At 38.8% G+C, this 14,987-nt stretch overlaps 1 protein-coding gene across 2 annotated transcripts in view; it reads left to right on the forward strand.

Annotated features, from left to right (window-relative positions):
* KIF20B (kinesin family member 20B) overlaps positions 1-14,987 on the forward strand; it is a 76,128-nt gene that overhangs the window by 13,159 nt on the left and 47,982 nt on the right. For both annotated transcript variants that reach the window (XM_075130949.1, XM_048858422.2), the window contains exons 6-14: positions 3,537-3,721; positions 6,705-6,759; positions 7,584-7,778; positions 9,408-9,519; positions 10,082-10,153; positions 10,245-10,391; positions 11,617-11,779; positions 12,933-13,256; positions 14,107-14,246. In XM_075130949.1, coding sequence (XP_074987050.1) covers positions 3,537-3,721; positions 6,705-6,759; positions 7,584-7,778; positions 9,408-9,519; positions 10,082-10,153; positions 10,245-10,391; positions 11,617-11,779; positions 12,933-13,256; positions 14,107-14,246 — 1,393 coding nt within the window. The remainder of the gene's footprint in view (positions 1-3,536; positions 3,722-6,704; positions 6,760-7,583; positions 7,779-9,407; positions 9,520-10,081; positions 10,154-10,244; positions 10,392-11,616; positions 11,780-12,932; positions 13,257-14,106; positions 14,247-14,987) is intronic.

Raw genomic sequence — 14,987 nt, forward strand, 5'->3', positions numbered from 1 at the left:
TGTGCCAGCAATGCCCCTCTGCCATGTACATTGGTCAAACTGGACAGTCTCTACGTAAAAGAATAAATGGACACAAATCAGATGTCAAGAATTATAACATTCATAAACCAGTCGGAGAACACTTCAGTCTCTCTGGTCACGCAATCACAGACATGAAGGTCGCTATCTTAAAACAAAAAAACTTCAAATCCAGACTCCAGCGAGAAACTGCTGAATTGGAATTCATTTGCAAATTGGATACTATTAATTTAGGCTTAAATAGAGACTGGGAGTGGCTAAGTCATTATGCAAGGTAGCCTGTTTCCTCTTGTTTTTTCCTACCCCCCCCCCCCCAGATGTTCTGGTTTAACTTGGATTTAAACTTGGAGAGTGGTCAGTTTAGATGAGCTATTACCAGCAGGAGAGTGAGTTTGTGTGTGTATGGGGGTGGGGGGGATGTGAGAAATCCTGGATTTATGCAGGAAATAGCCCGACTTGATTATGTAAAGAGTTGTCACTTTGGATGGGCTAGCACCAGCAGGAGAGTGAATTTGTGTGGGGAGGTGGAGGGTGAGAAAACCTGGATTTGTGCTGGAAATGGCCCACCTGATGATCACTTTAGATAAGCTATTACCAGCAGGACAGTGGGGTGGGAGGAGGTATTGTTTCATATTCTCTGTGTATATATAAAGTCTGCTGCAGTTTCCACGGTATGCATCTGATGAAGTGAGCTGTAGCTCACGAAAGCTCATGCTCAAATAAATTGGTTAGTCTCTAAGGTGCCACAAGTACTCCTTTTCTTTTCCAGATGGTCATTAATCTCAGGAATTGCTCTTGTTCAAATAAGTAACAATCGATTTCAGGATTTCTAGTCTCAGATAGATTACCTCAAAGTTGCAAAAAGTTTAGCAGTGTTAACACACTACAGAAGTTCTTATGTATTGTGGTGTTTCCAGAAAGCTGTGAAATATAGCAAAGCTCTCAATGCAAAGCAGTAAAGTGTATGAGACTGGCAGATAATATGAAAAATACACCAAATTTAATTTATTGAAATCACTTTTTTTTTTTAACTTACTAGTATTACAAGTAACGGAAGAACCGGAGAAAAACCATTTTTTGTTTTGAACTGTATACTTAGTGTGTTTGATAGTACTTCCTCTATAGTCCGCTTAATGGCTTCCCTCAGTGGAGTTAGCTAGCTTCTACTGGTGTTTGTGAGGGTCTTTCCAACTGGGGGACAATTATATCTTTAAAAAAAAAAGAGAAAGAAACAGCGCAGGAGGTGGGATGGAGAATGGGGACAAGTATGATATTGAAATTCTTCACCAACCCCCCTCCCCCCAGCACAGCAAGTTTCAGCGTTGTAAAGCACCAGTGTAGACTGTGCACCAGCCTGGGAGCTACACCCCTTGTGGAGGTGGGTGTTTTTTTTTGTTTGTTTGTTTTTTTTAAGAGCTCTGGGAGAGCTCTCTCCCAGCACTCTGCCACAACCACACAAGCCACATTGAAGCGCTGCTGCTGCATGCTTTAGCATTGCCAGTGTAACTAGCCCATTGACACTGAGAAGAAGACTCCAACAGAGGCGATTGGCCCAGGTTTAAGGAACAAACCTGTATATTAAGAACTGCAGTATCCATTAGGGAGAGGAAAAACTGCTTAATCTAGATGTTTCCCAGTCTAATAGAATTGAGAGTTTAGACTGCGTGCTTATATTTTATCTTTTGGTAACTAACTCTGACTTTTTTGCCTATCACTTAATATCTCTTATAGTAAATAAATTTGTATATCCACTTTCCATTGCTGAAGTGATGAAGCAATTATTCTGCACTGCCCATCTTGAGCAGTGCAAGACAGTATATTCCTGAGGTACAGTGCTGAGAGCTTGGGGGGTGGGATTTGGCTTTGGTGCCTTTCTCCAGGTGATTCATGAGTGGCTCTGGGAGCGTTCATGCAACCTAGCTGGGTGTGTGGGGCTCCACATGCTGTTGTGCTGAGTGACCACAGCACCTGGAAGGACTTGCTGCTGGTCACTAGTAAGGCATTGTGAGAGACAGCCCTGTCTGGAGAGAGTTAAGGGAGCACGCAGTCCCATAGTCCCAGGCTGCACCCCGGAGATCCTGTCACAGACAGTTAAAAGAATTCTCACACTTCAGAGTGCCTTTTAGTCACTGGTCATGAATGCAAGGTGCTTGTGGAAGAGATGGGGTATGAAACCATAGAGCAGGTAAGTGGAGTAAAATGTCTTCCAGATTGCTTTGCCAGCACACATGGAATTCTTGCACTCTAATCAGACTCTCCCAAGGAAAGACTGACAGTTCTGAGACTTGTGCAAATCGCCACCAGAGAGATAAATGAGATCACTTGTTTAAGTTACGTATCTTCCTGTGTGGAGGTAGTACACTCCACCTTTTGCATGCGGCACTTGCCAAATGTATTAGGAGAGAGATTGTAGTGGATAAGCCTCCCTCCTTGGGCAAGTAAGAAAATAAAAGGTGCTGTGACCTGAGCTGTCCTTCGGCGTTTGATAGTTAATGCCATGGTCTTATTTTCCCCCTTTAAGTATTATCAATATAATTTCCCACTTTTGGTCTACATCTGCTAATTGGCTTACTTGACCATCCCCTCTAATCACTGAATGCTCATGCCAAAGGGCATATGTGGAGAACAAGGGAAATATCTGTATTGATATAGAATTTGATTTACCTGCTTGATTCTGTCTGACTAAACAGTGAATTAAAAGGCATGGTTAGGAAGAGCAAGCAAGAAGCAAAACAATAGTTAGAAGATCTCTCGGAGTAAACAACTTCTTGGGAATAATGGGTGGGCAACCAAGTGGGAAAGGTTCTTTTCAGGCACCAACAAAAAGTTGTATTATCAGTGCAAGAGTCTAGAGATCAAAAGGACCATGAACAGTTAATTCTGAGGGAGGAGCTGTTGGAGCTTAGATGCTGCTAGTGAGAGACACAGGCAGAGAATGCAGTAGGGCAGACTGTCTCTGCCTGAGGCGAAGGATGGGGTTGTGGGTAGGAGGGAGAGAATCTGGATTAAGTGGAACCTTCGTAAACTTGCAAGGAAAGGATAAAGTGTAGGTGAGACCAGATGTGTAATAGCTTTTGTTGTCTTAACCCATTTATCAGACTGTTGTGCATCTTTGGATGGATAAAGCTACATAAACATGTTTGAGTTGCTTTAATCAGTCACTGGTCATAGTCTACTGCGCGGAAGTTTCTTGCAGGTGCCAAATACAATTGAACCTGTTGGGTTAACACAGTTGGAAACAAGGGGGGCAGCAACCCAGATAGTCAGTCCAACCAAGGTTGAACTCTGGGCTTCTACCCTTGAGAGAAGTGAAGCCTGTTGCCTGAGGGGTGCACTTGAGGGACTACAAAGGCATTTAAGGTGCAGCTTGCCTTGTAACTATGATGGCATATGAGGGGGAATGACCCCTACTTCCTTTTTACTGCCTGAAGAGAAAGATGAGTTCTAATCTCTTCACTAATGTCTTGCTTTCTAAGAGCGTACAGGGCCTTGATATAGCTCTTGTATTTTGATTACAGGGACAGAAGCTGACCTTGGTATTCTGCCAAGAACTATGGATATGTTGTTTAAAAGCATTCATGGCAAACTGTATCCAGATATGGATTTCAAACCCCTTCGATGTAGAGATTATATAAGACTGACTAAAGAACAAGTGAGAGAAGAAATTGCTGTTAAAAATTCAATACTTCGTCTAATGAAAGAGGTATGTCAGAATTTTTTGTATAGCGCACAGTATGTGTATACACACTTTTTTTTAAAAAAGTGACTTACTGAGTTTGTAAGGTTGATCTTATTTCCATGAAAGTAAGGCAAGGCAGTAGTCAAACATATGTGGTTAAATGTTTGGAGATGGAAACTTGTAGAAATGAAAAGGAAGACTTCTGGGATAGGAAGATGGGATTTAGGTAAACCAGAGTAAAGTATAAGGAGTAGATTGAAATAGGTTTTCTGATGGAGCTTCATCTAATGATTCCTACCTTTTTGCTGCTGTTCTGCCCTGGAGTATAGTGAAGCAGCACTGTATTCTTGGGTTGTGGTAAGAAAAAAAAAAATAGTTATCTGGAATGCTGAAGTTTCAGAGTGGCCTAGTCTTCTGTTAACATAAACATCAAATACCTGAGTGCCTTGAAATGTAAATGGCATCTATCATGATATAGAAGCAAAATGTGTAAAGTGCATGGAGCATCACAAATAAAAATGAAGAGGAGATGGGAAGTTGGGACTACTTGGAGGGGGTTGCCCTTTCTTTATAAAGGCAGATTGGAAAATTAACCCAAATAAATTCCAGGCTGTCTCTCTGGATATTCCAGTGGTGGCACTTTTGGTGAGGTGGAGCACATCTATTGTGTGATCTTTAACCTGAGTTAAAAGCAAAGTTTTCCAAAGGGAGGAAAGATGGCAGTAAAATCTCTTAAACGTGATTACAAACTTGGGTAAAGAGAGCACAGAAAATAATCAAAGATGTTTAAACTAAAACATTGATTAGGAGATTACAGGCAAGAATCTTAAGTTAAAACAAAGTTCCAACATATGGATTCTCAGAAGCTTCTTTTGGGGACACGATTCTAATTGTAAACGATTGTAAACGATTCCTGATCCTGACTGATACCCTGACCAAACCAGATAAGGGGAAAAAAGAAGAATCCAACAATGATCCAGCTTCTATAAGTGTGTCCTAAGCTGTGTAGAACCTGCGCAGATACAAAATTTGTATCCGCATCTGATCCACAAACATGTTCTGCAGATATCCACAGATTTCAGGGCTATAAAGTTGTGAATGAAAGGTTCCTGTTCCCTCCATAACCCTTCTTATCTTAGGAGGCAAAAAGATCCACAAGAATTTGGTTTAGCCCAGGCAGGGCAAATCTAACCTTGCATCCTCTGCTATGACCAGCTTGGCAAACCGACAAGCAGTACCGTTTTGGTGCAGAGTTGTTTTTTTTTTCTCCTGATGACAGCAATAAGTTAAAACTTAGCCAGATGTCTTTCCAAAGCCAGAAAAGTAAAATCAGGAATGGCTAACTGAACTGTGTGCTGTAAGTTGCAGTTTAATTCCTGAATCCACAGATGCTGCATTACCCTCCCACCCCCTTCCACTTCAGTGTGCCTTTCCCTTATGAGACTGGATTAGATTTTTAACAGGACCTAAAACTGATTTCCTTAGCTGTGATACTTGAGACTGTCAAGCAAGCGTTTTCACCTTGAAACTATTCCTCCCTCAGTCCCTTGGATGGTATCTTCTGAGGACTAGCAATTAAGGAAACTTGATGCAAATGTGTGGGTAGGGAGGAAGGTTTGTTTCCTCCACTAGGCTTCTGGGTTGACTAGTATGGTGTCTGTCTATGGATACCAAACAGTTTGGCTCTGGCAGTGGATTTAATTTCCCAGGTTTAATTAAACAACTTTTTTCCACCCTCTGTATGATTATTGAGCCTTAACAATATATCAGATATTGCTGCACATTTCACAAAGTTCCTGTGTAATAGCAGAGTAGAGGGAGATGTAAAATTACATCTATTAATAAAAATTCTCTGGAGTGTAGTCATTACATTTGGAGACAGTATTTAAGTGTAGATCTCTTAAACTGAGACAGTTTATACAATACACACAGAGTAAGTGGAAAAATCTACATAATTTTAAACAAAATCTACTGCTTCGGAGCTGTTACTGAGAGGACAGGCACTCTCAAGATACTAGGTAAATTTTATAATAGGTGCTGACTGAAATATAGGCACTTAACAGATTATAAAAAGATGTCAGAAAAGTACATGTATGTTTTTGAATCTGAGTGGGGGAGCTGCTCATAGGATAGAGGAAAGTACCAGACACAGGTTGGAGGAGAGAAAATAGAATAGACTGGGGAGAGATGGCTTGTAACCCATGCTTAGTGGTTGAAATCATGGCCCCACTGAAGTCAGTGGAAAAACTCCCATTTATGTCAGTGGGGCCAGGATTTTGCCCTGTGTGTATAAAGTTAAAAATCCTCTTTGCAGTTTTAGTGATATAACCACTTGGCTTCTGTGGCTGTTGCATGAATCTGTTGATGAGATCTCAGCTTATCATGGGCACAGTTTCCATATAAAGAATCTCACTTTTAATCGATGTTGTTTTCTTTTGAAGGTACACTGTACTTGGTGGATGAATTCCATTTCTGCTATTTGCAGCCGTACTATGTGTGTGACCTTTACAAAACTGGATATTGGAAGTATACATAAACTTAAAAGTATTAGCAGTAGGAATTCCTCTTCCTATGATTTACAAGTATAAGTTTAGCAAAAAATGGTACCCCATAGTCTTCAGAATCTTAAATTTTTTATTTCAGCTTGAAACAGACTTTAGCATTGTCTCTTAACGCATATGTGGTGATTACAATCATTTAGCTAAGCTCTTCAAGTGTGCATTTTAGTTTTGTTGCTGTTCCAAGCTTGTTAGTTTGACATGCAGCCCATCGGAAATTTGGAGATGTAGTTCTCTAGTTTTGTGACATTAACAGCCGCTGGAAACTTTGTGTGGCCAGTAAACTTATGTTGGCATATCGTTGCTACAATTGACTAGCCTTTAGTGGAGCAGTAGTACTATGTTACAAAATTGATGGATTTAAATACCTAATATTATACCGACCATGACATAAGGACAGTGCATTTTAAAATTAATCTTTGTTCCTTCTTTTGTCCTTGTTTTTATAGGTAGACTCTCAAAACAGCATAAACAATCACAGCAAAACTTCAGAATCATTTGAAGGTATGTTCTATATTAAAACCACTTAATTTCCCCCCCACACCTTCTTTTTTTTTAAGAGGCTGAGGGCCATTCTCTAGATCAGTGATTCACTTTGAGCCCAGATTTCTAGTAGTTGAAAGTGTTTGTCATTTGACAGCAATTGGGCTGTACATAGTTTCTTGTGGATGGGTCTCATGACACAAACTACTCCAATCGGTAGACTTGGCAGAGAGGCCAAAGATAAAGTTGGTATGAAGATTGCAGTACTCATCTAGGTCCGAATTAAGGCAGACTGCAGAGTAGGATGTGGCTGTGGCAGGGGGAACTTGCCCTGCTGGTGATGGTGGTATTTCTAGTGCTATCATCCTGGCAACTTTTATGAGCACTTAGAATAAATCTATTTAATTATAACTATTGAGAGGAATCCAAAATGGGCCCCATAGATATGTCAAATATTCTCAGTTTTTTTTAAAAGGGAAGATTTAAAAGTAGCATTAAACTGACAAGTATGTTCTAAAGAGAGTTCAAATATGTAATAAAACTTGTTTAAAACTTGGTTTTAAACCAATTATTGCCACTGAATAAGAGCAGATGAGCTTCAGTGATTCTCATGATAATGTAACGTAGGTGGTAGAGATTCCCAGTTGACCAAAAAATGTTATTTGCTTATTGATCACAAAAGCTTCTTACTATTGTAAAGTCTGATCTGAATCAAAGTTCATATTTTGTGATATCTAATTTGTCATTGTGCTGAGATATGATGATTAACTTTTAACTCAAGTTATATTGCTTTAAAGGCTTCATTTGAGCAGAGCATTTGTGTAACTGAATAAATGTTTTGGCAGACTTGGAAGAACCCTTAAAAGAACCTGAACAACCTAACATGAGCATGGAAAGCTACATGAAATTTTCTGTTTGGGTTTCCTTTTGTGAGATTTACAATGAGTGCATTTATGACTTATTGCTCCCAGTGTCAAATGACAAGAAAAGAAGGGTGCTCCGTCTTGCTCAAGACGTCAAAGGCTGCTCTTATGTAAAAGGTAACTGAAATACCACTTATTATGCTGGTTATGATAACTTGTTTGAATTTCAGGTGTATTCATCCTGGTGCTAGTACTGAAGAATGTGAACTAGCTTTGTAGTAGGATAGGAATGTCTTTACCTTGTGTATTAAGCATGAGTAATCGGTTCTGAAAATAGCAATGTTTCCCAGTTTTCACTCCCCCAAATTTAAATGCTCGTGTATGTGTACATCTATACATGCACTTTATTAGGAGGTCTTCCACAATGTTCCCCTAATTTCCAGAGTACACTTCTTAGGGTCCTGTATCCCATTCCCTAATTTTCCTTGTAGAAAATTCTTTTCCCCAAGTCCTATTTTTTCCTAATACCATGAATGTTGGAAACCCAAAACTGAAGAAAGTTGTTTGGAATTCTTTTGTTAAAAACAAAAGACTCTATGTAAACCCAGAGACAGTCCTGTTTTTTGATAAGTATAGGAAGAGTCTCTTGCCATGATATATTTCTCTCTCTCTCTCGTGAAAGCTCAGCCTCACGATTTTGGTAGGCTTCCCTCAAGAAGGAAGCTATGTCTTCAGATTTCTCAGGCTACACTGGTCACAACTAGGCTGAATTATTCATGGAAATTCTACAAGGACTGTCTTGCTTGCTTCCACCCCAGTTTTGAGTTTTGAGACCTTATACTGGCAAATAGACCTAACCAGGTCCAGTTTAGAAGGCCCAATAAGGCTTTATTTGTGGGTATTAGGTGTGGTGGTGGTGTGAGCTTTTTGTCATCTCCTTTGCAGAGTATAGATTCAGCCCCTAACAGTATGTCTATACTGCAATTAAAATCCCATGGGTAGTCCATATCAGCTGACGCAGGCTAAGAGTCAGTTTCACTGCAGTGTAAATGTTTGTGCTTGGGCTGGAACTATGGCTCTAGGTCCCTGCGAGGTAGGAGGGTCTGCCCAAATGTCTACATTGCAGTTAAATAGCCTCTTAGCCCAAGCCCTCTGAGCCTAAGTTGGCTGGCCTGTGCCAGCTGCAGGTATCTCATTGCAGTGTAGACTTACCCTAAAAAGTCAGTTAAACTGGTGTACATACCGCTTAGATACTTCCTATCTACTGAGATTCTAAACATGCATTTTATACAGGATCAGAAAGAAAGTCTTACAGCCATGTCTTAGTACATATCATTATACTGAGGACTACATAACCTCAAGAATACAAGGTTGCATAAATTAAACAAAAAACAAAATTTGATCTAACCTTCGATTTTTATTTATTTATTTATTTGTCACAGTTCAGCATTACTTTGAGAGCTGTCTCTGGCTAATTTTATTGTATTTTTTTTCCATGTTTTTAGTTAACAAAAGTTACCATCTTAATATTGCTTGAAGTTCCCTTGTGGTGATTTCAGGTACAAACATTGTTGCATTTATCAATATGGTTTTCATTATTTTGTAGACTCAAAGTACTGATCAATGGCTTTTTTTCGGTAAGATTGATTCCATTGATCGCAAAGTGTTGTCAAGTGTAATTGTATTTCTGCTTTAGCATGCCCTCATGGCAGTCTAAATGACAGTAGTATTCTAGTGCTAATCAAGATATATGTATTAAATAATGTGTGGCCCATTAAAGATGAAATCTTGTTGTTTCCTCTCAAGATCTGCAGTGGATTCAGATTTCTGATTCAAAAGAAGCTTTTAAACTTCTGAAGCTCGGGTTGAAGCACCAGAGTATTGCTTGCACAAAACTGAATACTTACTCCAGTAGAAGGTGAGAGAACCGTTATTGGTATTGTTCAATATAGGGTAGTAGAACACAAAAACCACGCTGGCCACTTTTTAAAATCTCTGTGGTGCTTGTGTTGTGGGGAGAGTCTAGACTTTTAGGTTCTGGATTTGACCTACTTTAATGGCGAACAAAAACTGCAATTTTTGCTCAGATCTTGCAATAAGATTGACCTACATAAGAATTAAACACCTTTTGCTGAAATGCCTTCCTTGAAGGTAAGACATTTAGCTGTTAAGTTTGTTTGCCTTTATATTCCAGTCTCATTTGGGGTTTGAAAAGTCCTCAGGCTTCTAATAATCAAGAGTGTTGGGTATGGGGATAGTCTACTACTTCGCCTGTTTGAGCAATTAAAAAAAGACATTTTGGTCTCAAGCGTATATTCTCATAAACACACATTCAGGATGTTAAGGTAAATTTTCATGTCAAAGTATATCTTCAATCATGAATCTCTCCTCACACAGGCATTATGGAGACTAACGTATTTTGAATTTTAGTAGTGTTGAAATTAGACCAGTTTTTAAAAACTTGTATTCATATCTTTTAGTCACAGCATATTCACTGTTAAAATGTTAAAGATTGAAGATTCTGAAGCACCTAATGTAACACGAGTCAGTGAGTAAGTGATTGTGTTTATTTCAAAGCTAACGCTAATTTTGCTGACTTCAAAACACCTGAAAAGCAAAATAACTATTAATCTGTATTTTCAGATTGGTGCTCTGTGATCTTGCTGGCTCAGAAAGATGTACCAAGACGCGCAATGAAGGTGATAGATTGAAAGAGAGTGGAAATATTAACACTTCTCTACTGATTCTAGGCAAATGCATCAATGCACTTAAGAACAGTCAACAGTCAAAGTAGGTGCTACTATAACTGTTAAATTTTTGTGTCTTTATAGAATAGCTAAAGGTACCTTTCTACAGCATGTAGCACAAATGTTAACTGTAGTTGTGGTAGAAAAAGCAGTTTGATAAATTTCCTAGACTCTTCAGCCCAAATGTGCAAAATTTCTGGGAAGTCTGATAAACACACTGAGTAGTTTTTGGAAAATGAACCAGTTAATACACTTTTCAGACATTTTGCTGTTCATTCTGATTGTTCAAATTCCTACATATTTTGAAACTTGTTTAGTCTTCCATGACAAGTGACTGATTTATTTGTAAACCAAGCTTTGGGGCAGGAAACCCCTGCATGCTCCCCCAGCTGTACACTTGTCTGTAAAGCATGCATCATCTGCTGGTGCTTGGATATTGGATGTCAGGACCAGCATTAAGGTACAGACCAGGCTTGTGAAGCACCAGAGGTTCTCAGCAGGGAAGGTGGATTTGGGGGAGGACTGCATTTAGCAGTAAGTCAAATTCTAAGTATAGAAAGGAGTTTTCAAACTTGGGACAGTGCAGAGAGCAGCTGTCCTTGATCAACTGTGGCTATAATTAATGGATATCTCTGGACACCATATCACATCGCAATGGTTTTACCTCAATCCATTACTCTTTTTCTAAAGGGCTAGCATAAAGCCTGTGTACCACTTAAGTGCCTCATACGCCCTCAAACTAGGGAGTAAGTGGTGCATAGGCCTCATGCTGGGTCTGCACAGGGTGACATTAAACTTGGAAGACACCATCAATTAGAAATTTAGCAAATTTTTTAAAAATGACAGACAAAGCTTTAGATGATACACCTACTCCTCAGCATCCTGCACTCTTGTGATTCTATAATCTCACTCTTCTTTCTCTGCACGCTAACCCCCATTACTGTGTGAGATCCACACAACCATACTACACAGGAGAAACAATGAAACTAAATACAAACTGCTGTCAAGTACATGTAGCCAACCAAGTGTCTTTCTCTAATTTTACAGTAATGTGAGAGCTACTAAAAATACCTGTATGAGTAGTACCTTTAGCAGTGTGATTGTTTACTATCATTCTAACAATTTTTTAATGCTTAAATTTCGAAGACCTAATGTGGTCTGTTTTTATATGGTTAAAGAATCCAGGAATTGCAGATTGAAATGTTATGACTGAGGCTCTTTTTCCCTACTGAACTAGAATGTATCTAACTCTGGTATTTATTTTTTAGGCTGCAGCTGCACATACCATTTCGGGAAAGTAAACTAACTCACTTCCTTCAAGGCTTTTTCAGTGGAAAAGGGAAGGTATATATGATAGTAAACATCAGTCAGTGTGCTGCTGCATATGACGAAACCCTCAATGTGCTAAAGTTCTCCGCAATTGCCCAAAAAGTAAGTGCACTATAACTTTGAAGATTTTTAAAATAAAACTACAAAGTTACATTATGGAGATAATTTAGCAGTTCCATATCTGTACAATTTAGACTTGCATGTAAAGTCTCTAAAATCCCTATCATACTTCAGGTTTCAGAGTAACAGCCGTGTTAGTCTGTATTCGCAAAAAGAAAAGGAGTACTTGTGGCACCTTAGAGACTACCAATTTATTTGCGCATAACCTTTCGTGCATCCGATGAAGTGAGCTGTAGCTCACGAAAGCTTATGCTCAAATAAATTGGCTAGTCTCTAAGGTGCCACAAGTACTCCGTATCATACTTCAGTGATTTTTGAATTTTGTCTCTAAATTTGTCTCCTCATGATCAAATTAAATGTTCTATAATCTTTCCTGGTTGAAATACTTCATAGTTTTGGGAAGGAAACATTTAAAAAATGAGTCTTTACAAAAAGCTGTTGTGATTATAATGCTCTCTTGGGCTCTGCCAGCTAGAAAACCATAATCCCTAGAAATTCCAAACTTTACACATATGGCTCATTTTACCTCTGACCTGCTACAGATATTTTTAAACATTCATAAATTTAATGCAAGCGTCTCACCCTGTTCTCTTATTGATTATAAGCTATTTGTTCTCAGCGAGCATGTGGTGAGAAGTACATCAGTTTTTTTTTTTCCTCCTCCTTTAATTCCTCCAATTTCTGGGGAGAGTTGCTTACTCTCCAGCACTAACTGCAGTCTGAATCTGCAAAAGGGACAAGCTGCCTTTAGCTCCTGAGACAGTCTTCCACAGTTCTTGCCAAAATAATGTATCGGCAGTTCTTCTATGTCAAAGGAATTAGCAACCCCATTCCTGAGGTGGTTTCGTCCCTCTAGCTAATTTCCAGTGCTTCATTCCAGGAGAGTTCAGGGTCTCAAAACAGTGCAATTTCTGCATGACTCCTGCTCTTCTCTGCACTTCAAAAGTACTCCTGTTTTGTAGCGTGGCAGAAAATTTCAGGTGCAGTAACTGCAAGTGGGCATTGCCAACAGAATGAAGTACAGCCCCCAGTTGCATGCTAAGTGATAGCCATGGCTGCAGGCTACCTCCATAAGTGCTTAGTATTCTCTAAACCAGTGCCTAACAAATAATTGACAACCTCTTTCCCTCAACAGATTTGTGTTCTAGACACTTCTAATGCTCCCCAACAGCAGCCATTTGTCCAGAAGTCTGCAAGAGAAGTGTCTCTCATAAATAATGCTGACACTAAAATGCAGGGAGCAAGAAAAAGAGCCACTATACTTTGGGACAGGAGCCTGGAAGATGTGATAGAAGATGATGATGATGATGATGATTTAACTGTGGATAACAATGAGACACATGAGGAGCATGATATGGCAAAAGAGATGCCAAATGAGGAGGAGGAACATGACATGGCAAAAGAGATGCCAAATGAGGAGGAGGAAAATAAAGTAATTATTGGAAAAGAAGTATATCAGGTATGTACCTGGGATGCTTTCAGAGTCAATACAATATAACTTTTGATGGGTACGGTTCATCCTTCCAATAATGTATTTGTGGGGGACTGAAGCATGCTGCCTGTTGCGGAAAGATGTGTAAAAATGGCTTTTTAAGTTCGGATTTGGTCATGATTTAGTTTGGTTGCACCCATTACTGAAAGTCAATGTAAATAGACCTCTTCTCAATGTACCATATGTACAGCATGGGCAAGCTGTGGACTTCAGTAATACAAAAAATCCTTTATGCCTATATTCTATGCATGCAAGATCTCTGGCAGCAAACTTTCTTCTATGCTTCAGCATGCTTATCAATTTAATGTGGGACAGAACTAGATTTAGAAACCACTCTTGCTTTGGGTTGTATTCTGCTGTGCTATATTCTCCAACTAATGCTCCGTGAGAAACGATGTCCATTTTAGAAATATACTGTTTAAAACTGTAGATTTTAACCTTGTTTTGAACAGATAAATAATTCCAATCTTTCTTAGAAAAACTTTTTCTAACAGTTGATATAATTCATTGTAATGTTCTTTGGATTCTTGAACATGCTTGTTCTGTGTACATATGTATACAATATTGATGGTTTGCACTGGTACAGCAATTTACCAACATGTAATCTACCTACCAGTCCTCCTGGTGTTTTTTTTTTTTTTTTGATAATGGTAACAGAATTGGACACAACGGTTGCTCACATTTCAAAAAAAAAAAAAATCTGAACCAATATTCTCATCTTTTGAAGAACCTTTTATTCTTGGAGCAGTGATTACAAAATCTTTCTGTAAACATTCCTTTATAAAAACATTTAAAAGGCTATTTGTGATCATTGTAGAGACTACTAAATATAATAGAACACTTGAAAAGCAAGCTGATCAATGAGAGAAAAGATAAGTTACTCCTGGAATTAAAAATTCGTGAAGAAGTCACACAAGAATTTACTCAGTATTTTGCTCAACGGGAAACGGATTTCAGGTAAGTTAACTGTTGCTTAGGTTTCTTTATAGTCTTCTAGTTGTAGGTAGTTTACACTGTTGTGGAACTCAGTCTTTTAACCTTAACCTGTAGATGGTAAACATTTGTATCTTTTACAGTTGTAGGTAAAATGAAATAATAACGTAAAAGCCAAATACTTAGTGTTGGAAGTTTAACATACCTGCCCCTCCCCCCCACCTCCACCCTGTGCAGACACTTATTCCAGTGTCTAATATAAGTGACTCTTTAGCTTAAACCCCTTCTCAAACATGTCAAACTGAAAAAGTTACTCCTTTTAACTGGAGTAAATGCTTATACAAGCATAGCCCACTGTGTATCTGTTCATAGTCATACCTTTACTTATAACAAACTTTCCTGTATATACAAGGCTTCATTTAAAAAACAAAAAAACTAAACAGCCTTCTGTTTCATGAGGTCAATTTTGTTTGCTTTTTCACTATACCGAATGGATGGATTTGGTCAAATTTAAGTTGAGTTCTTCTCCCCCTCACCTCCCTTAGAAATTACATTGGTTAAGATTCTTTGTAAAAGAAAGAAGACTTACAAATTCTTTTTGACTGCTCTGGTCTTTCCCCTCAGTTTTCTTACTCTGAAGTCCTTTTACCTTCCAAAGCTAGTTCAAACCCTATACCCAAGTTGTGTCATTAACCACTTACCATGAAAGCAACATGTATTGTATATAAACTTCACATTAAACAAAAATAAAAAACCCAGAGTTCT

The sequence above is a fragment of the Caretta caretta genome, chromosome 7 (assembly GCF_965140235.1).
Source record: "Caretta caretta isolate rCarCar2 chromosome 7, rCarCar1.hap1, whole genome shotgun sequence".
Lineage (NCBI taxonomy): Eukaryota > Metazoa > Chordata > Testudines > Cheloniidae > Caretta > Caretta caretta.